This window comes from Dendrobates tinctorius, unplaced genomic scaffold, assembly GCF_039654945.1.
Source record: "Dendrobates tinctorius isolate UK_male_01 unplaced genomic scaffold, ASM3965494v1 ptg000014l, whole genome shotgun sequence".
Classification (NCBI taxonomy): Eukaryota; Metazoa; Chordata; class Amphibia; order Anura; family Dendrobatidae; genus Dendrobates; species Dendrobates tinctorius.
In genome coordinates this window covers 8353302-8380928 of record NW_027361682.1, presented here as the reverse complement: position 1 = coordinate 8380928, position 27627 = coordinate 8353302, and the positions used below count along the sequence as shown (strand labels likewise).

The window sequence follows — 27627 nt, the reverse complement described above, 5'->3', positions numbered from 1 at the left end:
AACAGACCACGCGCAACACGCTGACTACGGGGTCCCCTCTTCGGCCTCCTCCCCAGAACTTTGCGGCCCACGTGTTCTTTCATCTTCTATATCCTGTGCAATTCCGTGTACCAGAACCCTGCATCAGGAAAAGCCAGGAACCGCCGTTTCATTTAAGAGACATTGCTTTGACGTCATCCGGGATCACTTCTGAGACTTCTCCTGTCACCTGCGTTGACACCGTGGAATCGTGTAACCCTGACCGGCCGGGAGCTGCAGACTGATAAGTTTGATCCATTCCTTTACCGAGTGTTGTTAGCTTTAGATCTACACCGTTCATCTTTCATGTATTTGCACTATTTTGCTTTTGTGTTCTCCCTGCGTGGAGTACTGACTGCTGATTAATCTCTGCATAAAATACCCGTTAACTCTTGTTCTGCCTCCTGCTCATCACCGCATCCACGTTCCTGCTAGTACCTTACAGCTGCACCGTACATGACGGCACGTCCTACCTATTGTGTCCCCCTAATTCCTCACATTGCAGCCTGTGAGCAGCAGGACCCCCACTCCTCCTGTAACTGCTGAACTATCTGTTACTTTGTATTGTCTTTGTTGTCTGTACATGTCTCCCCTTATTTGTACAGCGCTGCGGAATATGTTGGCGCCATAGAAATAACATTATTATCATCACAACAGAGTCATGTAACAAGGCTCGACATTGACTTTTAGGCTGAGGGCACATGGACTTTTTTTGCCCTGCGGATTTTTCCGGGCAGAATTGAAGAAATCCGCAGGTCAAATGACCTGCATTTTTCCTGCGGATTTCTTCCATTTTTAATGCGGTTTTCTTGCGGTTTCCCCCCTGCGGATTTGGTGACAGGGGAGACGGAAAACCGCACAAAAGAAGTAACATGCTGCGGATTTTGTACCGCAGGAAAACCGCGCGGAAAAAAACACAGCGTCTGCACAGCGTTTTTTTTTCCATTGATTTAAAGGCTACTGTACATCACAATGCCGATATGCAGCGTTTCTGCGCGGTAAAATCCGCTGCGGATCCACTGGAAATTTGCATCGTGTGCACACAGCCTTAGGATTGCTACTTCGAATAGGTGGCATAAGGCTATGTGCACACGCTGCAGATTCGTCTGCGGATTCATATCTGCGGAACCGCAGGTAAAATGACCTGCGGTTTTTCCTGCGGATTAGCCTGCGGTTTTGCCCTGCGGTTTGCCACCTGGACAATGGAATAGGTGGCAAACTGCAGCAGAATCCGCAGAAACAAATGACATGCTGCGGAAAAAAACCCGCAGCTTTTCCGTAGGCAAAAATCCGCAGCAGAATGTTAATCCCATAGGATAACATGCTACTGTACACTGTTTGCAGAACTGCTGCAGTTCTGCTGCGGTCAAAACTGCAGCAGAACCGCAGCAAAAACCGCAGCGTGTGCACATGGCCTTAGAGTTCTAGTCCTCTTCCTCTCTGAAGAGACAATTAGCAGAGTCCTGCACACTGAGGCCCTGATCATGTGACCCCTGACTCCTCCCCTCCTGTGACCTCATCCCAGGTCCTGTGCGCACAGAGCAGCCATATATGTGGTGTGCGGCTCTGCAGGTGGAGGTAGGTGCTGGAGATTCCCCATTACTGGGGACACTAACCCCCTCAGTGCTGCGGTCCCACCTGTGTCGCTATATCAGGGTCTCTGTATTGGATTACATTGAGTCACTTCCCTCCTGACGGCGCTCGCTGCTCTGTTACTCTACAGTCTCCGTTATGGCCATCGCCCGCTCCATGTTGTCACTGTCAAGGGACATTAACCCCTTTACCCCCAAGGGTGGTTTGCACAAAAAATTTACTTCAGATCCAATTTGTTTTATTTTCCCAAGGGTAACAGGAGAAATTGGACCCTAAAAGATGTCGCGCAATTTGTACGGAGTACGCTGATACCTGTTATGTGGGGGGGAACCACTGTTTCGGCACATGGCAGAGCTCAGAAGGGAAGGAGCGCCGTTTGACTTTTCAATGCAAAATTGGCTGGAATTGAGATCGGACTCCATGTCACGTTTGAAGAGCCCCTGATGTACCAAAACAGTGGAAACCCCCCACAAGTGGCGTTTATACCGTTCCGTGTGTGGTAAAATTGATGAGGTAGTTTTATTCTTCGGGTCAGTATGATGACAGCAATACCTCATTTATATTTTTTTATGTTTTGGCGCTTTTATATAATAAAAACTGTTTTATTGAAAAATATTTATTTTTGCATTGCTTTATTCTGAGAGCTATAACTTGTTTATTTTTTTGCTGATGATGCTGCGTGGCGGCTAGTTTTTTTTTGCGGAAAAAGATGACGTTTTCATCAGTACCATGTTTATTTATATCCATCTTTTTGATCACGTGTTATTCCACTTTTTGTTCGGCGGTATGATGATAAAGCATTGTTTTTTGCCTCTTTTTTTTAATGGTGTTCACTAAAGAGGTTAATTGGGATAGTTTTATAGGTCGGGTCGTTGCGGACGTGGCAATACCAAATATGTGCACTTTTATTGTTTACATTTTTTTATTCAAATATTTATTTAGTGATAGAATATATATTGATTATTTTATTATTATTTTTGATTTTTTACAAAATATTTTTATTTAATTTTTTTTTTTTTTACTTTTTCCTAACTTTTACTCTTTGTCCCACTATGCGACAATCATTTTTTTGCAGGCTGATCACTTCTATAGCATGCAGATGAAACAGCATCTTCATGCCATAGAAGCTGTCAGTAGAGTTGAGCGAAACGGGTCGAAAAAATTCAAAAGTCGCCGACTTTTGGCAAAGTCGGGTTTCATGAAACGAAACCCGACCCTAGGATGAGGTCGGCCACGAGGTCGGCGACTTACGCGCCAAAGTCGCGTTTCAAAAGTTTGTTTTGCGCTCTTTTTCAGCCAATCAGGATCCACGGACACTGTGGGCAACGTGATGACCTAGGCACGGGTCACCACCATCTTTCAGAAGGGCATGCAAGTGATTGGCTTGCTTTGGTGGGCGTCACAGGGGGTATAAAAGGGCGTGCACGCCGACCGCCATCTTACTTCTGCCGATCTTAGTATAGGGAGAGGTTGCTGCTGATTCTGTAGGGAGAGCGTTAGGCAGGGAAGAAGACAAAAAAACTGCTTCTGCTGCTAGCGATTTGGCCTGCACAACACACAAGTCACTGTGTGTGCAGTGCAAGGGGAGGCTATATTGTGGTGTATCAGTGGTGTTGGTTGTTGGGCTGCCTTTTAAGGCTTCCTGACACGCTGGCATTGCTGTTTACCCACTGCTCCGCAAACTGCTTTTTTAAAAGCAATCCAATCTCCCTTATCCTCTAGTCACTTTTGTCACAGCTGTGCCATCGAGCCTGTCACATAGCGCTCAGATATCAGTGGGCCTCACACAATCCACAAGTGTCCAGTGTCCAAAAGTGTGCGCAGAGATTCAAAATCTCCATTATCCTCTCGTCACTTTGGTCACAGGCAGCTGTGCCATCGAGCGTGTCACATAGCGCTCAGATATCAGTGGGCCTCACACAATCCACAAGTGTCCAGTGTCCAAAAGTGTGCGCAGAGATTCAAAATCTACATTATCCTCTCGTCACTTTGGTCACAGGCAGCTGTGCCATCGAGCGTGTCACATAGCGCTCAGATATCAGTGGGCCTCACACAATCCACAAGTGTCCAGTGTCCAAAAGTGTGCGCAGAGATTGAAAATCTCCATTATCCTCTCGTCACTTTGGTCACAGGCAGCTGTGCCATCGAGCGTGTCACATAGCGCTCAGATATCAGTGGGCCTCACACAATCCACAAGTGTCCAGTGTCCAAAAGTGTGCGCAGAGATTCAAAATCTCCATTATCCTCTCGTCACTTTGGTCACAGGCAGCTGTGCCATCGAGCGTGTCACATAGTGCTCAGATATCAGTGGGCCTCACACAATCCACAAGTGTCCAGTGTCCAAAAGTGTGCGCAGAGATTCAAAATCTCCATTATCCTCTCGTCACTTTGGTCACAGGCAGCTGTGCCATCGAGCGTGTCACATAGCGCTCAGATATCAGTGGGCCTCACACAATCCACAAGTGTCCAGTGTCCAAAAGTGTGCGCAGAGATTCAAAATCTCCATTATCCTCTCGTCACTTTGGTCACAGGCAGCTGTGCCATCGAGCGTGTCACATAGCGCTCAGATATCAGTGGGCCTCACACAATCCACAAGTGTCCAGTGTCCAAAAGTGTGCGCAGAGATTCAAAATCTCCATTATCCTCTCGTCACTTTGGTCACAGGCAGCTGTGCCATCGAGCGTGTCACATAGCGTTCAGATATCAGTGGGCCTCACACAATCCACAAATGTCCAGTGTCCAAAAGTGTGCGCAGAGATTCAAAATCTCCATTATCCTCTCGTCACTTTGGTCACAGGCAGCTGTGCCATCGAGCCTGTCACATAGCGCTCAGATATCAGTGGGCCTCACACAATCCAAAAGTGTCCACTGTCCACAAGTGTGTGCAGAAATTCTAAATCTCCCCTGTCCTATAGACACCTTGTACCTTGTTTTACATTACTATATAGTTTGTTGGATTTTGTCTACATTTCTACCAAAAATGAGGAAGGCTGGTGGAAGAGGCCGTGGAATTGGGCGGGGGTTGGCAGCTGGTAATTATGGTGTTGGTGGTGGATCTGATGGTAGTGGCAAGAGCAAAATAGGACCGAATGCAGGAGGTGCTGACCCTGCGTCATCATCTGGCTACATAAGGCCTCGAACGCTTAGTTTTCTAGGAGTTGGCAAACCGCTTTTAAAGGCAGAGCATCAGGAAAAAGTTTTGTCTTACATTGCTGACTCAGCCTCCAGCTCTATCGCCTCCTCTTCTTCAGTTGTAAAAAGTAAAAGCACTGAGTCGTCATTGGAGGCTCATGTTCATGAACCACACCTTTCCTTGTGTCCTTCACCCCAACCAAGATTGAAGGATGACGCAGGCCATACTACTGATTACTCCATGGAGCTGTTTTCACATACCATGCCTGGATTATCAAGTGAAATGGTGAATTACCCAGACCAAGATGAATCTGACATGGAGTGCACTGATGCACAGCCGCTGATGGATGATTCTGCTGGTACATTCACTCAGAGCACTACATTGTCCTCGCAGTGTACAGAGCCAGATTTTGACCCTGATGAGACTTAGGTGCCCCTTCCCGCACACTATACCACCATACACGGTGACACAGAGAAAGGTGCACATGACATAGAAGAGGAGGTGATGGATGACCCAGTTGTTGACCCAGATTGGCATCCATTGGGGGAAGAGGGTGCTGCTTCCAATAGCTCAGATGAGGAGCATCCACAGCAGACATCGACATCGCAACAGCTGTTATCTGGCAGGCCCGGAGCACTCCAAAGACAGGTTCCAAACATCAAAAGAGTTGCTGGACAGCTTGTCCAGAGGGTCAAAAGATCACAGCGTGCTAGGCCGCAAAATGTCTGCCAAAGTAGGAAGAGTGCAGTGTGGCACTTTTTTGAACAAAATCCTCATGATCAGGCCAAGGTTATCTGTAAGAAGTGCGCAAAGACCTTTAGCCGAGGGAAAAATCTGAAAAATTTGAATACCAGTTGCATGCTTAGACATTTAACCAGCATGCACTTGCAAGCGTGGACACAACACCAAACCTCAAGTGCCACATGTGCAACTGATCACAACGAAGGTAGTCAGCAACGCTACATTGTTTCCCCCACTGTAAGCCCACCGGTTAGCACAGCAGCAAATGTTGAGGTGTCGTTGCAAGACCACAGCAGTCAGGGAATCCCACTGTTATATCAATGAAAGACTGATTCTAGGCCATCAGAAAGAACACCAACTCCATCACCATCATCAACCCTCTCTCAGTCCGCCCTGTCCACCGCTACTTCCACCATATGCAGCTCTCAAGTCCAGCTCACCCTCCCAGACACTATGAGTAGGTCAAGAAAGTACTCAGTCTCTCATCCGCATACACTGGGTTTGAACGCCCACATTGCCAAACTAATCTCGTTTGAGATGATGCCCTTTCGGTTGGTGGAAAGCACAGCTTTCCGCGAACTCATGGCCTATGCAGTACCACGCTATGACCTACCCAGTCGCCACTTCTCTCGCAAAGCCATCCCAGCCCTCCACCATCATGTGAAAGACCGCATTGTCCATGCACTCAAGCAGTCAGTGAGCGGAAAGGTGCACCTCACAACTGATGCATGGTCCAGTCGGCATGGCCAGGGCCGTTACGTGTCCATCACTGCGCACTGGGTTAATGTGGTGGATGCAGGGTCCACAGGGGACAGCGGTGGTGGGACAGTGCTGCCTAGCCCACGGTATAGGAAACAGTTGGCTGTAGGCGTTCGACCCTCCTCCTCCTCCTCCTCCAGAAGCGAAAGCTCGTCCACAGAGCGCAGTCGTACGAGCACTCCATCTGCAGCTGCCACTGTTGCACACGATGTGTCCCCCTATCGAGCAGCTAGTGGAAAGCGTCAGCAGGCTGTGTTGCAGATGATGTGTTTGGGCGACAGACACACCGCCGAGGTGCTGGCCGAGTACTTGAAGCGACAAACTGAGTCATGGCTGGGCAGTGTACATCTTGAGGCAGGCAAGGTAGTTAGTGATAACGGCCGTAATTTTGTGGCAGCCATAGCCCTTTCAAAACTCAGCCACATACCTTGCTTGGCTCACACCTTGAACCTGGTGGTGCAGTGCTTCCTCAAAAATTATCCGGAGTTAACAGCCCTGCTCCAGAAGGTGCGAAGACTGTGCGCGCACATCCGCCGGTCGCCTGTACACTCCGTTCGTATGCAGAAGCTGCAGCGATTGCTCCACCTTCCCAACCACCGCCTCATTATCGACATTGCAACAAGGTGGAACTCCACCCTGCACATGGTGGAGCGGCTGTGCGAACAGAGGCAGGCCATAATGCATTTGTGGGAGGATACACGGCCAGGCACTTTGAGAGCAGACATGGAGTTGACAGGCGTGCAGTGGTCGAAGCTGAAAGACCTTTGTAAAGTCCTTCAGTGTTTTGAGGAATGCACACGGCTGGTAAGCGCAGACGACGCCATCCTAAGCATGAGCATCCCACTTATGCGTCTGCTCATGCAAACTTTGACGCACCTTAAGGAGCAGGCGTCTGCAGCCAATGTTGATGAGGAGGAAGAGGAGGAGGGAATCCTTGATGACATTCAGCCATTGTCTGCTCAGGGACCTCTCCTGGACGAGGTGGAGGAAGAAGAGGAGGAGGAGGAGGATGATGGGGATGATTACTTAGGGGAGGAGGATGCATCTCGTGGGGCAAGTGAAAATGTTGGCGTGGCAAGGTCTGGTACAGGGTTTGTGCGTGACTGGAGGGATGTGGATTTGCCAGAAAGTGCTCCTCCACCCAGCACTCGTAGTGCATCATTGACACCGGGAACATTGGCCCACATGTCAGATTATGCCTTGCGGATCCTAAAAAGGGACCCCCGCATTGCCAAAATGATGAACGATGACGACTACTGGTTGGCCAGCATCCTGGATCCACGCTATAAAGGCAAATTACAAAACATCATGCCACAGGAGAACCTTGACCTAATATTGGCTAATAAACAAGCAACTCTGGTAAATCGGTTGCTTGAGGCATTCCCAGCACACAGCAGCGGTGATGGTTCTCACACGAGCCGTACGGGCCGGGGGCAGCTTGGCAGAGGTGTTCGTGGTGCACACAGCAGAAGTGGTGTTGGAGACAGGGGTTTCATGACAATGTTGTGGACTGATTTTTCAAATACCGCTCACACAACTGGTAATACTGCATCGATGGAAAGTGACAGGAGACAGCAGTTGTCAACTATGGTTACAAACTACTTTTCCTCCCATATCGATGTTCTCCCACACAGGTCATTCCCCTTTGACTATTGGGCCGCTAAACTGGACACCTGGCCTGAATTGGCCCAATATGCCTTACAGGAGCTCGCTTGCCCAGCTGCAAGTGTGCTATCGGAAAGAGTCTTCAGTGCAGCTGGATCAATCCTGACAGCAAAAAAAGGACCCGTCTGTCAACCCAAAATGTGGATGATCTAACCTTCATTAAAATGAACCACGCATGGGTTTCCAAGGATTTTGTCCCACCTTCCCCTGATGACACATAGGGTGACAGAAAAATGGCTTGCTTTGGTCCACCTCTTCCTGGTACTTCACCTATTTCGCCTTTTGCATCAGCTGAATGTCCAACATCAACATATGACACTTTCTAAAACTCCCTAACTGTGCTGCCTCCCCCCCATGGCCGGGGTCACCACCTACCGCACGACACCGTGCGAGTGCCGTTGCCCTGGACAGGTGGGTAGGCCGACTCTTGGGCGCGGGCACTGGCACAGGGTCCCTCATAGTGCAATCAAGTGTCTCTGACGGTGGTGGTGCACACCCGCCGTCAGACACACCGCTGTACTATGAGGGGCCCAGTGCCAGTACCGACGCCCACGAGTGGGCCCCCCTTGCTTGGGCAGGGCCCCAGCATTTGCAATCTTTACCTCTCCCTGCTCCTCCGCTGTGTAATCTGGGCCGTCAAATCCATACTGTGCCTGACACCGTCTGAGCCTGCCTCCTGAGACATATATTTTGAATGTGTACGCTATCCATACATGTTATCCGGGGATACGGTACCCTTTCTAACCTTTGTGCAATCACGTGCAATCCATACTGTGCCTGACACCGTCTGAGCCTGCCTCCTGAGACATATATTTTGAATGTGTACGCTATCCATACATCTTATCCGGGGATACGGTACCCTTTCTAACCTTTGTGCAATCACGTGCAATCCATACTGGGCCTAACACCGTCTGAGCCTGCCTCCTGAGACATATATTTTGAATGTGTACGCTATCCATACATGTTATCCGGGGATACGGTACCCTTTCTAACCTTTGTGCAATCACGTGCAATCCATACTGGGCCTAACACCGTCTGAGCCTGCCTCCTGATACATATATTTTGAATGTGTACGCTATCCATACATGTTATCCGGGGATACGGTACCCTTTCTAACCTTTGTGCAATCACGTGCAATCCATACTGGGCCTAACACCGTCTGAGCCTGCCTCCTGAGACATATATTTTGAATGTGTACGCTATCCATACATGTTATCCGGGGATACGGTACCCTTTCTAACCTTTGTGCAATCACGTGCAATCCATACTGGGCGTGAGAACGGCTGGCGAGCTGTTAAGCAAGCTACAGCACCTGTCCAGACAAGTACAGGGATTCCCTAGCGAGGAGACTTATTTGATTGTTTTCAATGTTGGGACAGCAATTTTTGGGGAGCACTATACTCTGGAGAATGATAGATGGGGCCCACCATACACTGGAACATTCCAAAGGTGGACATCAGACACTGGAGCAGCATTTACAGGGCCCATTATACACTAGAGCATTAGAAATGGGGCCCATTATGTTTGGAGCATTATTTGGGCTCATAAGACAGTGGAGCTTCATCCATGGGGACCAACATATACTGTAGCATTATGTGGAGCTCATCATATACTGTTTCAAACATTATATGGGACCAATGATTCTGTATGGAGAAATAGATGGGCCTCGTCATGAGATGTAAAAAGTGAGGTATTTTTCATTGTACTATACCGCTATTTATCTGCCGTATCGGAGCATGATGAGTTGTGGTATGTGTTAAAGGGGCGCTCTTTCGCCCAGGGCACATGAAAACCTGCAGCCAGCCCTCCCCCCCCCACAACTTTAGCCAAATAACCCCCATTTTTCAGTGCGTAACTTGTATTATGAAGTTAATTAAGGTTGACAAGCTTAAGTAAGAAGAATTGATGCTTTTGGCATTCAAATGGGCACTGTAGGTGTGTTTCCTGTCCTCCTCTCACTGCCGACTTTTATTCCCCATTGACTTACATTGGGTTTCGTGTTTCGGGACGACCCCGACTTTTCCCTATAATCGGACGATCTTGCTCGACCCGACTTTTGGAAAAGTCGGGTTTCACGAAACGAAACGTGACCCTAAAAAACCAAAAGTCGCTCAACTCTAGCTGTCAGTGCTGCATCGGCAGGGAGGCTTGCTGATCATGCAGTGTGCATGCTCAACAAGTTTCCTAACTCTGGTGACCCGGATGTCATCATGACGATATCCGCTCACCGCTCACGATCGGGTCCCCGCGTCACGACGCAGGGTCTTCGATCCAAAGGCAGAGGGTCTGTCAGCCCTGCGCCAGCTCCTGAAATGCTGCGATTTTAAAATCGGGGGTTAAAGTGCTTGGAGTGGTCTGTGACCACTCCTGGCACCTAGAGCCAGGTGTCAGCTGTGAGAATCAGCTGACACCCGGCCAAGATCGGCTGCGCTCCCCCCGTGAGCGTGGCCGATCGCGATGATGTAATATTCCGTCCATGGTCAAATTGGCCCAGGAAACATGGACGGAATATTACATCTGATGTCAGAAAAGGTATACCACCTCAGTGCTGGTATCATTTATCTTCTCACGCTATATAACTTACTGATGAAGGGTTCTTCTCTTTCTTTGTCTTCCTGCTGGTCTCCTCCATATTTCTGGGGTCCCTGTAATGTGTAGACGGCAGATTCTAGGGGATGGACATAAAGCACATGGCGTTCAGGCCGCGCTCCGTCTTTATCATATGTATCCCTATTTGAGCGTCTCCATCGTCCTCATCTTCTGTTAGAAGCTGCGTTCATATGATATTACATTTTCCAATCCATACAAGAGAGAATACAAAATCTACACGTTATATTTCCTCATGTTTACCCTATTTTGTCCAGTAATTATATTATTACATGGGATCTTTATGATATTACATTGTCATCTTCTCCCCATTCAGGTCCCTACAATATCGGATCCTCTCAGTGGAGATCTTCTATATAAGAGAATTCTCCTGAGTGACCCTACAAGGATGGATAGGGACAGGGACAAGATGGCGGAGAGGATATTTCACCTCACCCTAGAGATCCTCTTCCGGCTTACTGGAGAGGTGAGAGATTCTGATGACGTCACATTCCATCATTCTTATCTATGGGAATAACAGAAGGACAGAACTAGAGAGGTGAGGACTCTGGAAATGTCTGTAGTGAGGTTTATTAATGTGTCTCTCCATAACCAGGATTACACAGTAGTGAAGAAGATCTCTAGTGAGCGCTGTCAGGCCCCTGTGTCTGAGGGATGGGGAAGACCCCTGAGCCCAATCACAGGGCCTCCACCTCACCCCCTGATACATGAGGACATCAATGACCAGAAGATCCTAGAACTCACCTACAAAATGATTGAGCTGCTGACTGGAGAGGTGACACTGCTGGGAATGCTGGGACATTATACAGTAACGCTATGGAGGGATCGGGGGATGACGGTATCATTGTATGTGTCAGGTTCCTATAAGGTGTCAGGATGTCGCCGTCTATTTCTCCATGGAGGAGTGGGAGTATTTAGAAGGACATAAAGATCTGTACAAGGACGTGATGATGGAGGTTCCCCAGCCCCTCACATCACCAGGTATTAGACAGGACTAAATACACACGGCCTATAATTATCTGTATGTAAAGAAAGAATTCAGTCCCTGTATGTGTTTCCTCCAGTTCTATCCAGTGAGAGGACAACACCAGAGAGATGTCCCCGTCCTCTTCTTCCACAGGATTGTAAACAAGAAGATCCCAGTGTTCCTCAGGATCATCAGGTAGATGGAGAGAAGGTGTCATGAACTCTTCGCTATGCTGTGTAGAAGCTGTGAAGGTCTTGTGCTCAGTCTGGTTTTATCCACCAGAATTATACGCCAATGATTCTTTCATAATTAAGATTTCTGTATATGGTAATTAGACCAATGACACCAGAGTTCAGCAAAAAATGAAGTGATAATTTTTCAGCGTGAGTTCACGTTAGACTGAAAAACAAGAGTGATCTGAGCATCTTTGAATGAGGCACAGTCATCGGTGCTTGGGTCAGGACCAATATTTCAGAAACTGCCATCTTTGTGAAATTTATAGATATAACTAGATGGTGGCCCGATTCTAATGCATCAGGTATCCTAGAATATGTATGTAGTTTATTTATGAAGTTTTAATAATAATGCGATAATGCACCCCCCAATCCTGATATGCATGGTCCTCTCTCCCCCCAATCCTGATATGCATGGTACCCCTCCCCCCCATCCTGGTGTGCATGGTCCCCTCACCCCCCTATCCTGACATGCATGGTCCCCTCAACCCCAATCCTGGAATGCATGGGCCTCTCACCCTCCAATCCTGGTATGCATGGTCCTCTCACCCCTCTTTCCTGGTAAGCATGGTCCCGTCACCCCCCATTCGTGGTATGCATGGTCCCCTCATGCCCCAATCCTGATATGCATGGTCCCCTTATGCCCCAATCCTGATATGCATGGTCCCCTCACCCCCAATCCTGATATGCATGGTCCCCTCACCCCCAATCCTGATATGCATGGTCCTCTCACCCCCCAATCCTGATATGCATGGTACCCCTCACCCCCCTAATTCTGGTAAGCATGGTCCCCTCACCCTCCAATCCTGGAAAGCATGGTCCTCTCACCCCCCAATCCTGGTATGCATGGTCCCTCTCACCCCCCTTTCCTGGTATGCATGGTCCCATCACCCTCCCTTTCCTGGTATGCATGGTCCCCTCACCCTCCCTTTCCTGGTATGCATGGTCCCGTCACCCCTTTTTCCTGGTATGCATGGTCCCCTCACCCCCTCTTTCCTGGTATGCATGGCCCCCTCACCTCCCTTTCCTGGTATGCAGGGTCCCATCACCCCCCTTTCCTGGTATGCATGTTCCCCTCACCTCCCTTTCCTGGTAAGCATGGTCACCCTCACCCCCTTATCCTGGTATGCATGGTCACCCTCACCCCCCTTTCCTGGTATGCATGGTCCCCCTCCCCCCATTTCAGGTAAGCATTGTCCCCCTCCCCCTATTGCTGGTATGCATGGTCCCCCTCACCCCCCCTTTGCTGGTATGTATGGTCACCCTCACCCCCCTTTGCTGGTATGCATGGTCCCCCTCTCCCCCCATTGCTGGTATGCATGGTCCCCCTCCCCCCCTATCCTGGTATGCATGGTCCCCCTCCCCCCATTGCTGGCATGCATGTTCCACCTCACCCCCCCTTTGCTGGCATGCATGGTCCACCTCACCCCCCTTTGCCAGTGTGTATGGTCCCCCTCACCCCCCTTTCCTGGTATGCATGGTCCCCCTCACCCCCCCATTGCTGGAATGCATTGTCCCCCTCACCCCCCTTTGCTGGTATATATGGTCCCCCTCACCCCCCTTTCCTGGTATGCATGGTCCCCCTCACCCCCCTTTCCTGGTATGCGTGGTCTAGTTATATACTCACCTTCCGACAGCCTCTGATCTTCTTTCCACGCGCCCGACCTCGGGGTCCCAGTAACACCGCTGATGACATCGTGATCTCCGGTCTAAGGTGCAAGGCATTATTGGGACCGCAAGGCCAGGCGCGTGGAAAGAAGATCGGAGGCCGTTGGAAGGTGAGAATAACATTTTTTTAATTTTCTTTTTTTACAGATCAAAGCCTGCCGCCCCATTGAGCGCTGTGCCCGACTGCGCCTGCCGCTGATTGGTCGCGACAGCGACCAATCAGCGGCAGGCGCAGCTTACTGTTGCAAACAGCTGCACCTGTTGCTGATTTCGGTTACAGACAGATATGATAAGACAATTATATATATAGATGTGTCAAAACTATAGCAGAGAATGTTGCAATTGATAATAAACTTCCATTGAAAGGGGATCATGTGGATATTAAAAACTCATCAAAAAGATATCAAGAACCTTTCTTAGGAACAATTGGTGCACAACTAAGGCTAGGTTCCCAGTGCATTAGTGGCATCCGTTTAACGGATCCGTTAAACGGATGTGCTAACGCTGATGTCCTTTTTGGCATATTTTTACTCATAGCGCTAACACATGGTAGCATTTAGTTACCATGCGTTACCATACGTTATCAGTACAGGTCTATGTACAGCGAACGAATACATTCGCTGTGTGTTAGACCTAACGCACCCGAAAATGTGGTAGACTGCGTTCAAGGGTGCGTCACAAAGTAACGCATCATCGCTAATGCATGCCGAATTTGACATGCGTTTAAGATGCGTTACTATAATGGCGGGCAATGGGTGTGTTAACGCATCCGTTACATAGCGTTAGTGCCGCTTAGTAACGGATGCGTTAAACGCAGGGCACCAACGCAATGGGAACCCAGCCTAATGCAAACTGCAACTGAACCCATAAAATAATAAAATATTCGAGTGAACTGATCATTTCAGTCTGGTAAAGATGGAGAGCTTACCTAAGCATTGTGGACGACCAAGTTCATCACTTCATGGCAGTCGTTTACCCTGTGGTAGGAGGACAACGCCCCATGCCACAAAGTTTTCTAAAAAGTATCCTGGCTTCATTGGCCAACATTTCTACACCAAGTGTAATCAACAACCACAAATTGCTGAGCTTCTGATGGCCGTGGAGGTTCAGTGCTCTACTAGATGGATGTCTCTAATAATATGGCACTTCAGTGTATGTTTCATACTTGGTGAAGATGTCAGGATAAAGCTGACCGTAGAAATGAGATGTTGTCTGGATCTTCTCCAAGTTTCTGGTAATAGAGGCTGTTGGTTAGAATTAGGAGCCAACAGTTTGGCTTTATACAGTCCAGCAGCTACTTGATAACTGCTGCTGTCATGTCATTTGTGGCCGTCTTGTTAATTTATAATCTTTTCTATTCTTTCTCGCACCTTTTCCATCTGTCTGTGACTTTTCCAATTTTTCTTTCAGGGTAAAGATCTGCCCCATATTCATACTACAGAGACATATATGAGGGGTGATAAGCGGTGTAAGGAGGAGATTCCTACAGATATCCGCACAGGTGAGTAGTAGCCACTAAATGCAGAGACGTCATAGATTTTATTCATCCAGATGCTGACACAATTATGTGATTAATTTTTAGGGTGCATTACTCAGAATTTTCATACTTATTTTTTTTATATATTTACTGTATGGTTTTTGCAAAATGTCATTAGGCAATCTTGAAATTATGCTTTTCAGAGTAAATAGAGAGAGTTAATCTCCGTACCTTGTGTTCTGGATGTACAGAAATACGATTGTTGTGTCCAATCACAGCAACAATTCATTGATGTGAGACAGTGACCGGCCTTGTTGTAAATGGCCGGTATGTGTCGCAGAGGAGGAGATCCTCTTCGCTGTAAGCCTGAAATGTTGCTCTGGGACCTGTAGTTCAATGAGCTTTGTTTTGTTTATAAAAGGGGGCTCACAGGGTTAGCCAGAGAGCTGGGCAGGACTGGCTAACCACACACACCACCCACCTATGGGGATGGTTTCAGCTACATATTGTGACTGTGGTTTGGTCGCATGATCGGTGTTGTAACTTCCTGAGAGAGTAAAGTTCTGTGTGTTGGAAGGTCATGTGAGTGGGCCGGATTTCTGAAGAGCAAATGGTGAGGCCATGGACCTAAATGGTCACTGTGTTGAAAGGTCCTGTGAGTGGACCGGATTCCTGAAGAGCACAGGGTGAGACCATGTACCTGCAGAGTCTGTGACGGCTAACTGCATTGTGGAAGCTACCAACCTTCTGAGGGTCTGGAACTGTCGTGTCTGGCCTGTGGAGCGAGCCATCGTCCGGGACAGTGACCTCAGTTAGGCAGTTTCCCCGGGAACCTAGGACTGACAAGAAGTCAGCTTGTGGAGTGGAGCTCATGTAAGCTAACCCACAGTATGGGGGATTATGTGCATTGACAAGGGTCAGTTAATGAACTCTGCGGTCACCCATGGTAACTGGACGAAGTAAGGTCCAGTTGCTGTTATGGTGCAAGCTTGTCGGAGGAATTGTCTGGTAGCCTGCTCAGAGCCATGACATATGGGTAGATATTCAATCTTCAGGAAGGAGAAATGTCAGTAAAAAAGCTGAACTCAAAAACAGGAGTATCCAATAAGTCAGGATCTGTGATACACAACCAGAGCCATTTAGGTTAGAATTAGTGGTTGTTAAACACTAAAACGCTCAGGTGCTTGACTCGAGAAACAAGTATAATGGAAGTCAATGGGAAACTCGAGCATTTTTCCAGTAGATTCCCATTGATTAACCTTGCGTGAGTAATCATTTGCGGATTTCCTGCAATTCCTCTCAGAAAATCCGCTGTCGATTTGCAACAAATCCTCAATGTGTGCACACAGCCTTATTTTTCCATATATTGATTCCATCCTTCAGCCCTTATCTATCTATCTATCTATCTATCTATCTATCTATCTATCTATCTATCTATCTATCTATCCCATTTCTATCTATCTCTATCTATCTTCTATCTCTATATCTATTTATCTATCTATCTATCCATCTCTATCTATATCTATTTATCTTCTATCTATATATCTATCTATTTATCCATTATCTATCTATCTATCTCTATCTATCTCTATATCTATCTATCCATTTTCTATCCTATCTATCTATCTATAGACAAAAAAAAAATGACCTAGTGTGAACACGTGCAAGCTGCAAAAACTGCACAATATAGACAAAAAGAATACAGCAGCACATGTGCATGAATATAGGCCATGTGAAAACACAGAAAAACATTAAAACCATTCATAGATAATAATTTTCAAAAATATTTTTTTTTTAACCTTACAAGTCTTACAGTAAGATGAAAATGAAGGTTCTTAGTGCACAAATTGGCCAATTCATGTAAGCCCATCAACCATGGCAAGGTGACCTCTCCCTGATGGGTCCCTGCTCTACCGTACATAAGCCACTTCTGGGCCACCAGCCTACAATTTTGGACAAACGTGTCACTACCGGGCTAAGCCTACAATTTATGGGCAGGTAGAGCGGATTGCGGCCACCTGCAAGGCCAATGGGAGGGGTGCAAGATCAGACTGGAGGCAGCTAGCATCCAGCAACTAAATAGACAAAAAAAAAAACGACCAGCACTTCCTAGTGTGAACACGTGCAAGCTGCAAAAACTGCACAAAATAGACAATCATATGTGCATGAATCTAGGCCATGTGAAAACACAGAAAAACATTACAGCCATTCAATTTAGATAATATATCTATCTATTTCTATCATCTATCTATCTATCTATCTATCTATCTCTATATCTAGCTTTAGACCCTATGAGGGGGGAAGCATTAGACCCTGTGAGGGGGCAGCATTATACCCTATGAGGGGGGCAGTGTTATATTCTATGGAGGGCTACATTATATTCTATGAGGGGGCAATATTCTATGAGATGGCTGCATTATATTCTGTGAGGGGGCTACATTACAGTATATTCTATGAGGGGTCTACATTATATTCTATGAAGGGGCTGCAATATACTATATGAGGGGGCTGCATTATATTCTATGAGGGGTCTACATTATATTCTATGATGGGGCTGCATTATACTATATGAGGGGGCTGCATTATATTCTATGAGGGGTCTACATTATATTCTATGAAGGGGCTGCATTATACTATATGAGGGGGCTGCTTTATATTCTAGAGAGGCTATCCCAACTCCTGCTACATAATTAAGACGTGTACTACCTTATATTATACCCGGATATTAGCGTGTTTTACCGCACAATTGGTGGTGTTGTATTTTTTTTTATGTAGCTACATAGTGGGCCCCAAGAATGATTTTCTCTGGTGGGCCCAAGGTGCTCCAGTCCGACGCTGGATGAGGAGATCGTGTGTAGTGATGCCCAAATATTGGAGCAGCAATGGTCAGAAGAAGATGACTTTGCCGTTGCACAATAAGTGCTGAGGTGTTGGGATCATCAGGACCGCAACAGGCTTGAAAAAGCAGTGGGGTAGCCTGAAGGAGAAGGTGGGCAACTGTTCCCCAGAGCACCCACACATTGCAGGTACCTAAGCCAAGGGCCAGGTGTTCCCCAGTATGGGGCTTTTTAAAAAAAGTGCAGACGATAAAAGAACAGTCATTTGCAACCTGTGCCGTACCAAGATGAGCGGGGGCCACACTAATACCATCCTGACCACCACCAGCATGCTTAGCTCACATGTGATCACAGCGCCCAACTATGTGGCCCGAATGCCTTGGTCAACAATCAGTGTCTGCTGGTGACACCACTGCCTAAACCCCATGCTTCGTGCTTGCCAGTCCCCTGTCCACAACTCTGAAGCAGGTGCCTCTCGCCCTGCACCTGTTGTTGCACATTCGCAAGCACCATCAGCAACCCCGTCCAATTCCTTATCCCACCGCAGCGTTCAGCTGTCCCTACTCCAGGCCTTGGAAAGCAAAAGAAAATACCCACCCACAGGCCAAAACACTAATCTGGGACATTGCCAGACTGTTTGCACTGGGAATGTTACCATTTAGGCACTGAAGATTTCCGCGACCTCATATCCGCTTCCTCTACCTTCCTACACCAGTTCCTGCACCCCCTCCTCTTCCTCATCCTGCATCTCTGATTTGTCATCTTTGAGCACGTTTTCCATATCAATCGCAAGCTGGAAGCACTGCAGCACTGCCTCGATGAAGTGACAACAGGCTCTGCTGAAACCAATTTGTTTAGGTGACTAAACTACACACTGATGCTCTGTTGTGGACAGGTATAATAGACCAGACAGATCTCTGGCTCTCACCTACAACTAGGCATGGTCTTGTATGACAATAGCTGTAACCTGGTGGTGGCTCTGAAACTTGGCAACCTTGAACAAGTAGCATGCCTGGCCCATGCACTCAACTCTGTGGTACAGCGGATTCTGAAAAGCTATCAATATTTGCCTGAGCTACTTGTGAAGCTACACCATGTGTTTGCCCATTTCTGCAAGTCAACTACAGCTGTCGCCAGTCTGGCATTGTTTCAGCACTTCAGCACTGCTTGCAAGTGCCAGCTCACAGGTTGGTATGTGACGATATGACCACATGCTGGAACTCCATATTATACCTATTGGCAAGGCTTTGTGAGCATCAGAGTGCATAGTTGAACACCAGCTACAACATGCCCATTGGTATTGCAGTCAGCTTCTGCACATCTGAGTAGACTTAGTGATACGGCAGAGTGTGTCACAGAGCCTTACGTGGAATGGATAAACAGTACAGCAGAGACCAGTGAGGTAGCAGAGCTATAAGCTGGGTCTCTCAGGCTGAGCCCAGGAAATAACTGACAGTCTTATGGACTGCAGTACACAAATACTGCAGTGTATGAGACCAGACATCAAAGGAAAAATTATACATGTCCCACAGTTGGCCTAAGTGAAAAAGTAAAAAAAAAGTAAAATAAAATATGTAAAAAAGTTTAACAAAAACACTCAAAGTGCACACAAATCACGAACTCGTTTTGCCACTCAAAATCAGCGTTTGTCATAAAACAAAAAAGTATACACCCAAACTTATCCCACACAAAATCAACCCCCACTCAGGTCTTTTGTCACTGGAACTATAGGGGGTTCTTGCGTTACTGGTAGAACAAAGACTCTGGAATAGCGACATGGCTCCTGCCCCCTCAAAATCCAGTGAATTGTGCGCTCCCAAATGTCTCCCTCCTTCTGAGCCCACCTGCGCCAAAACCAAAGTAAGCAGCTAGATTTTTGGCATTATTGTAGTGGGGAGAGCACTTAACAATTTCCAGGGTGCGTGTCTCCAGAAGCACAAGCTGGGCACGATGTATGAGGGTTCTACAATATATAGGGGTTCTACACTTTATGGGGGTACAATGTATGGGCACTAAACTGGCATATTTGCAACTCTCCAGAATAAAGCATAGCGTGGATCATACAAAATAGTCACTGCAGCCATAGATTAATTCATTGAAAGTTGCAATTTCTACAATGGGGTCACTTCTGGCTTTTTCAGGGCTCTGCAAATGTCGACCTCAAACTGTTTTAGCAAAATCTGTGCTGCAAAATCCAAATAGTGCTCCTTCCTTCTCAGCCCTGAGGTGTGGCCAAACAGTAATTTCTGATGACATGTGGGACATTACCGCATTTGGGAGAAATTGCGCAATAAATTATGGGTTCCAGTTTCACCTATCAATCCTCCTGTACCTGACTAATTTGCAGCAAGTCCAAAAAATTAATTTTTACAACGAAGTGTCATATTTCCACGTCTCAATGTTATAAAATTCTGTGAGGCACCTATGGGTTCAAAATATTCACTACACCCCTAGATGAATTCCTTAGGCAGTGAAGTTTCCAATATGGGGTCACCTGGGGGAATTAAATCTGCTGTTATGGCATCTCAGAGGCTCAGCTATTAGAGCCCACAATCTATTGAACTGAAATCTGCGTTCCAAAAGTCAAGTAGTGCTGCTTCCCATCCGATCCCTGCCGGGTGCTCCAACAGTAGTGTTCAACCACATTTGGGAGAAATTGTTTAAAAAGAAATGTGGGGTCCAATTTCTCCCACTATCCCAAGTATAAATTATAAACTTGGTGCTAAAAAAAAGTGGAAAAAATTAATATTTTTGTTTTCGCATCTAAATGTTGTAAAGTTTCGTGACTCACCTGTAGGTTAAAATGCTAAGCACACCCCTAGATGAATTCCTTGAAGGGTCTAGTTTCCAAAATAGGGTCACTTGTGAGGAGTTTCTACTGTTTAGGCACATCAGGGGCTCTCCAAACGTGACATGGCATCCGTTTTCGATTCTAGTCATTTTTGCATTCAAAAAATCAAACGGTGCTCCTTCCCTACCAAGCTCTGCTGTGCACCCAAACAATAATTTTCCCCCATACTCAAGAGTAAGTCGCCCTACTCAAGAGTAAGTGCAAAACATATATTATGGGGTCCATTTTATCCTGCTACCCTTGTATAAATAAAAAATGGGGCTAAATTGAACATTTTGTGAGAAAAAAAGTAAAATATTTTTTTCCTTCCACATTGTTTTAGTTCCTGTGAGGCACCTGAAGGATTAATAAACTTCTTGAATGTGGTTTTGAGGACTTTGAGGGGTGCAGTTTTTAAAATGGTGTCACTTTTGGGTATTTCTGTCATTCATGCCCCCAAAGTCACCTGAAGTGTGATGTGGTCCCTGAAAAAAATGGTTTTGTAAATATTGGTGGGAAATTGCTGGTTAACTTTTAATCCTTCTAACTTCCTAAAAAAATGATGCAGATGTAAAGCAGACATATGGGAAATATTATTTATTTACTATTTTGTATGCTATAACTCTGGTTTATGGGCATAAGAAATAAAAGTTTGAAAATTGCAAAATGTTGCAATTTTTTGCCAAATTGCTGATATTTTCACAAATAAATGCAAGTCTTATGAAACAAAGTTTACTGCCAGCATGAAGTAAAATATGGCTCAAAAAAAAATCTCAGAATCACTGGGATCTATTGAAGCGGTCAACACTGGTCAGATTTAAAAGCTATGGCCTGGTAATTTAGATAAAAATTGGCTCGGTCACTAAGGGGTAAATGCAGTGCCACCATAGGGCCCATTGATCATGAGAATCCCAATATTGACAGTCAGCCTTGTTCTCTGTGTGAATGGAATTCACTAGGACTCCTAAATCTTTTGATTATATTATGTACTGTAGATGGGGGAATATTCAAAGTCTTTGCAATTCTACACTGAGGAACATTTTTCTGAAATTATTCCACAATTTGTAGACACAGTTGATCACAGATTGTTGATGTTGAACCTCTGACCATCTTTGCTTCTGAGAGACTCTGCCCCATAAGTGTGATCTCTTTATATAAAATCCTGTGACTTAGTTGAATATTGACCCTCAATCATTTTTTCATTAGTAGCACTTAATTTTCTGCCTTAGGGCCCCGTCACACATAGCGACTCACCAGCAACCCCGACAACGATATCAACGTGTCAGGATCACTGGTGAATCGGTACATGATCGCTGGTGAGCTGTCAAACAGACAGCTTCACCAGCGATCAGCACAGTGACGCCGAGCGCGCGTCGTCGCTGTGTTCGTTAGTAACCAGCGCGCTGATGCAGGAAGCTGGTAACTAACGTACACATCGGGTATCTAAGGGACGCCCGTCCCTTGGATACCCGATGTGTACGTTAGTTACCAGCTGATCGCTGGTCTCCCGCTTGTCACACACAGCGATGCGTGCTGGCCAGCGGGAGACCAGCGACCAAAGAAAAGTCCAGAGGTTTCCTAGAGCGATCAGCAATACCGGCAGGGGGGCCGGTCGCTGATCGCTGTCACACACAGCAATCTCGCTGGTGAGATCGCTGTTGTGTCACAAAACTTGTGACTCAGCAGAGATCTCGCTAGCGAGATCGCTATGTGTGACGGGACCTTTATGTTAACTCTTGTCACAACTTTTTTGAGATGTATTGCTGCCATCCATTTCTAATGAGTTAATTTTTTCAATAAAAACGGAGAAATGTCTTATCAACTTTTGATATGTGTTTCAAGTCCTGTTGTGAAGAAAATATGAAATTAACCCCGCCACCCCAGGCCTTTTTCTGTTTTTGTTTTTTCATTTTCTTTCGCCTTTTTTTCAAAAGCCATACTTTTTTCTTTTTTTATACCTCCTTCAATATGGCCATATGAGAGCTTGTTTTTTGAGGGATGTGTTGTACTTTTTTAATGGCACCATTGATTTTACCACATGGTGTACTGGAAAAAGGGCAAAAAAAATTCCAAATGCGGTGAAATTGAAAAAAAAAAAAGTGCAATTCCACAATTTGTGGGGCTTTTTATTTGCTATGTTCACTATATGGTGAAAATGACTTGGCAATATGATTCCTCAAGTCAGTATAGTACGCAGATACCATACATGTATAGTTTAGTTAGTGGTGGAAAAAAATCAGAAATTTGCATGAATAAAAAGTTTTTGTTTTTTTTTGCTTTTGTAGGCAAGTCTGTATTTCCATTTTTAGGTATCTGGGGCTGAAAGATGACATATTTATGCACCCTAAGTTGATGCTTTTATTAATACCGTTTTGTGGTAGATACTTTGATTGCCCCCTATTGCATTTTATTGCAATGTTGCGGAGGCCTAAAAACTGTAATTCTGGTGTTTCTGTTTTTTTCTCATTAAGCTGTTTACCGATCAGATTAATTTACTTTGTATTTTGATAGATTAGACATTTCTGAAGGTAGCATTACTAAATATGTGCATTTTTATTTATTTTTTTCAACTGGGTAAGAGAGATTGATTTGAACATTTTAGTTTTTTTAAACCTTTTTTTCTCACTTTTTACTTTAGTTAACCCCTTTCTGACATTGGACGTAATGATCCGTCCATGTGACCCGGGCCATTTTGACCATGGACGGTTCATTTACATCATTGTGACCTCCCGCGGAGGGTGCGCGGGCGATCACTGCCGGGTGTCTGCTGATTCTGACATCTGACACCTGGCACTAGGTGCCAGGAGTGGTCACAGACCGCTCCCAGCTCTTCAACTCCCGAAATACTGCAATTGAACAAGATTGCAGCATTCCAGAAGCTGACAGAGGGCTGACAGCCCCTCTGCCTTTGGATCAGAGACCCCGCGGCGTGACGCTGGGTCCAGATCGTTGCCATGGTGACCCAATGTCGTCATGACATCCGGGTCGCCAGAGCTAGGAAACGTGTTGATTATGCATGATCCGTAAGTCTCTCTGTCAGTGCAGCTCTGACAGCTTATATGGCATGCAGATGCTGCGTCATCTGCATGCTATATGAGCCATCAGCCTGCAAAAAATGATTGTCCTGTAAGGGGTTGAGAGTTTTACCCATTTAAATCTCCATGTTGTTATTATGTGTGTGTATGTACAGTATATATATATTTTATACCGCTGTAGCGTAATAACGTATATTTCATGTTACTATATTATTTATATGTTATGTGTTGTTATCTGGCTACACCATGTACATAATAGGGACAGTGCAGTCTGTGACTGGGCCACTAGATGGGGGCACTGAGTCCACTTCTTGGTAGATATAGCTGTAGTACACATAAGAGTTAACTGTAGGAGGGGTTAGCTGGGGAATAAGTCAGGAAGATCTTCCTATAGTGGTCCGTCAAGGGCCTGACCCCTTTGTGCTCGTGGGGGCTATATGCCCAAGCTGCCTAACTACCTCGTAACGTTGAAGCATATTCCCAGCCATCCAGGGAGTACACAGAGAAGAGCAAGGTACAGCAGAACCAGCAGTAGAGAGAAATAGAAAGAAAGGAAGCAAAGGAAGATTAAAGGTCACCGTAAAAGTGTACGGGCAGGTCACTCCAGATTGTGGTGCATAGCTTGTGGGCTGAATCTCTGATGTCCGTGGCGAAACAGGCAGGAGAGGGCTTCACCGTTGTGACGCTTTACAGGGAGGACACTGAGGGGCCGTCTGAGACGCTCCATCCCGCGGAAATACTTAGTGATGCAAGGAACAGGGAAGGGAAAGATGGAGTAGTTGTACCTTCACTGTGATGGAAATGCTGGAAACTAAGTGGATGTGCTGTGTCCTGAAGTAAATAAATTTGTTCAGTTAAGAGTTGCTCTGGACTGTGTCTCTATTCATTGGGATCCAGGATCAGCTTTAAGTCAGCGCAGCGAAGAAGACGCTGACAGCACTGTGAGTACTTATAGTACCATTTTTCCTGTAGAGGGAGGCCAGAGTACACAATGCCCGAGATACTCAGCAATGACTACTGCCCTGGCAGACTTTTACAGTCCCATAGTGAGACAAAGTAAAAAAAAACTTAGAAAAATGTTTTAACATTTTTTTAAAATAATTGTAAAAATATAAAAAATTAAAAAAATCAATATATTTGAACAGAAAAAATAGAAATGATAAAAGTACACGTTTGGTATTGCCGCATCAGCAACGACCAGACCCATATAGTGAACACCGTAAAAAATACAAGGCAAAAAACAATGCTTTATTATCTGTGAGGTAACGCTGTCATCTAGTAGGGGATCACTCGCTTGGCAGCGAACAAAACACATCCGGCACCAGGTTTTCCATAAAAACATAGCAGTCCATGCGGTTTATTCACCCTCATAAACCACAGCAGCAATGTACAACAGCTTAGCGTCCATTAAACAGGCTATTCAGCCCCAGTGTTATCTCACCCGTCAGGGTTCCTTATGCGGCTTATCAGGACGTTTTATGTTAGTTCCCTCCAGGGAGCTCTCAGGCACACATCGCCCTTGCACACGCCCAGCCGCTCCACAGGCTGTTAGTGAGGAGATCCTTCTCCTCACGGGACCTTCCAAACCTGACCAACCTGGTCCCAGCATTCACCCCTTGTGACCTATCCTGGCTACGTTATATGGTCCGTAGCCACGCCCACTGGGTCACATGGCTATGACCTCATCACAGGTCCTTCACCTACTCACATAGCCTTTTACTATAGGTGTTATCAGACACACCCCTGGGTGGGTTTGTGGGCAGCTAGAACCCGCCCATCTCTCCAGCTGCCTGAAGGCTTCTCCCTAACACATAGGCACGAAAGATCAGCTCTGCTGATCAGCACATAACCAAGCCTTCATCTCAAAGCCACCCACTTTGAGACACACCACGGCCACTCCATATTCTGCCACTCATCCTCTCTCTTGGGACATCCACACAGCGCCCCCTAGTGGACACAGTGGTCATTACACCACATATCATACCTCTGAACAAAAAGTGGAATAACATGCGATCAATAAGATGGGTATAAATAATCATGGTACCACTGAAATCATCATCTTGTTCCGCAAAAAAACAAGCCACCATACAGTTCCATCAACAGAAAAATAAAAAAGTTATAGCTCTCAGAATAAAGTGATGCAACAATTATTATTTTTTCTATAAAAGACCATAGTTTTTATTGTATAAAAACGCCAAAACATAAAAAAATATAAATGAGGAATTGCTGTAATAATAACGACTTGAAGAATAAAACTGCCTTATCAATTTTTTGCCACACACGGAACGGCATAACCCCCCGCCCCCCCAAAAAAGAAATTCATAAATTGCTGTTTTTTTGTAAATTTTGCCTCCCAAAAATCAGAATAGAAAGCGATCAAAAAACATCATGTGCACGAAAATTGTACTAATAAAAACATCAACTCGTCCCGCAAAAAACAAGACCTCGCATGACTCTGTGGGCCAAAATCAGGAAAAATTATATCTTTCAAAATGTGGTGATGCAAAACTATTTTTTTGCAATAAAAAGCGTCTTTTAGATTGTGACCACAGCCAAACATAAAAACCCGCTATAAGGCCTCTTTCACACGTCCTGATTTTTCCATGACAGGAGATGTCAGTATCCGTGTTTGTAAAATGTGTGGCAACCGTGTGTCGTATCAGTACCACACAGACAGTTGCCAGGGAAGAAGAGTTACAGTAAGCGCTGTTCCTCGGCGCTGGGTGCTGAATATGGCTCTCATCATTCTCCCCTGCTCAGCTGGCGATCGGCGCGAGCAGGGGAGAATGATGAGAGTTATATTTAAGTAATAAAAGAGACTGCAGGTGGCGGCTGATGGGACTATTCCTCCCATCAGCCTACCCCTGCTGCTACTAATAACAGTGACAGCAGGAGCAGCTGATGGGAGTATTCATCAGCCGCTGCCTGCGCTATAAATAAATAAATAAATAAATAAATGAATGAAAAATGGCATGGGTTCCCCTGTATACTCTATAACCAGCCAGGTAAAACTCAACTCACAGCTGTGGGCTGCAATGCTCAGCTGTCAGCTTCAGCAAGGTTGGTTATCAAGAATAGAGGGGTCCCCAGGCTGTTTTTTTTTTTTTTTTTAAATTATTTAAATAATTTTAAAAAACAGAGTGGAGTCCTCACCATTTTAACAACCACCCTTGCTAAAGCTCACAGCTGGGTGCTGGTATTCTCATGCTGGTAAGGGGCCATGGCTATTGAGCCTCCAAGCCTAAAAATAGCAGCCCACAGCTGCCCAGAAAAGGCACATCTATTAGATGCACCAATTCTGGCGCTTTGCCTGGAACTTCCCACTTGCCCTGTAGCGGTGGCAAGTGGAGTTCATATTTGTGGAGTTGATGTCACCTTTGTATTGGAGCATCTAATAGAAGTGCCTTTTCTAGGCAGCTGCGAGCTTCTATTTTTAGGCTGGGGGAGTCAATATCCATGGCCCCTTACCAGCTTGAGAATAACAGCCCCCAGTTGTGAGCTTTAGCAAGGCTGGTTGTCAAAAATGGGGGGGACCCTAGGCCGTTTCAAAAAAAAAATTATTTAAATAATTTAAAAAAACAGCGTGGGGACCCCTCTATTCTTGACAACCAGCCTTGCTGAAGCTGAAAGCTGAGGATTGCAGCACCCAGCTGTAAGTTTTGCCTGGCTGGTTATAGAAAATACAGGGGAACCCATGCCGTTTTTCTCATTTAATTACTTTTAGCGCAGGCAGCGGCTGATGAATACCCCCGTCAGCCACTCCTGCCGTCACTGTTATTAGTAGCAGCAGGGGTAGGCTTATGGGAGGAATAGTCCTATCATCCACCGCCAGCTGTCTCTTTTATTACTTAAATGTAACTCTCATCATTCTGCCCTGCTCGCGCCAATCGCTGGCAGAGCAGGGGAGAATGATGAGCCGTGTTCAGCACCTGGTGCCGGGGAACAGCGCTTACTGTAACGCTTCTTTCCCGGTGCCGATACATGTCACATGGATGAGATCCATGTATTTTATGCATATGTACGTGTGCGGGACGTTTTGTGACCCGTGCTGACATACAAAAACG

The 27627-nt window shown here is 46.1% G+C and overlaps 1 protein-coding gene across 1 annotated transcript in view; it reads left to right on the top strand.

Annotated features, from left to right (window-relative positions):
- Window positions 1-1494: 1494 nt before the first annotated feature.
- LOC141074229 (uncharacterized) overlaps window positions 1495-27627 on the top strand; it is a 130083-nt gene continuing 103950 nt past the window's right edge. The window contains 6 exon segments of the mRNA XM_073561811.1: window positions 1495-1596; window positions 10833-10982; window positions 11112-11291; window positions 11374-11497; window positions 11581-11678; window positions 14795-14885. Coding sequence (XP_073417912.1) covers window positions 1570-1596; window positions 10833-10982; window positions 11112-11291; window positions 11374-11497; window positions 11581-11678; window positions 14795-14885 — 670 coding nt within the window. The 5' untranslated portion in view covers window positions 1495-1569.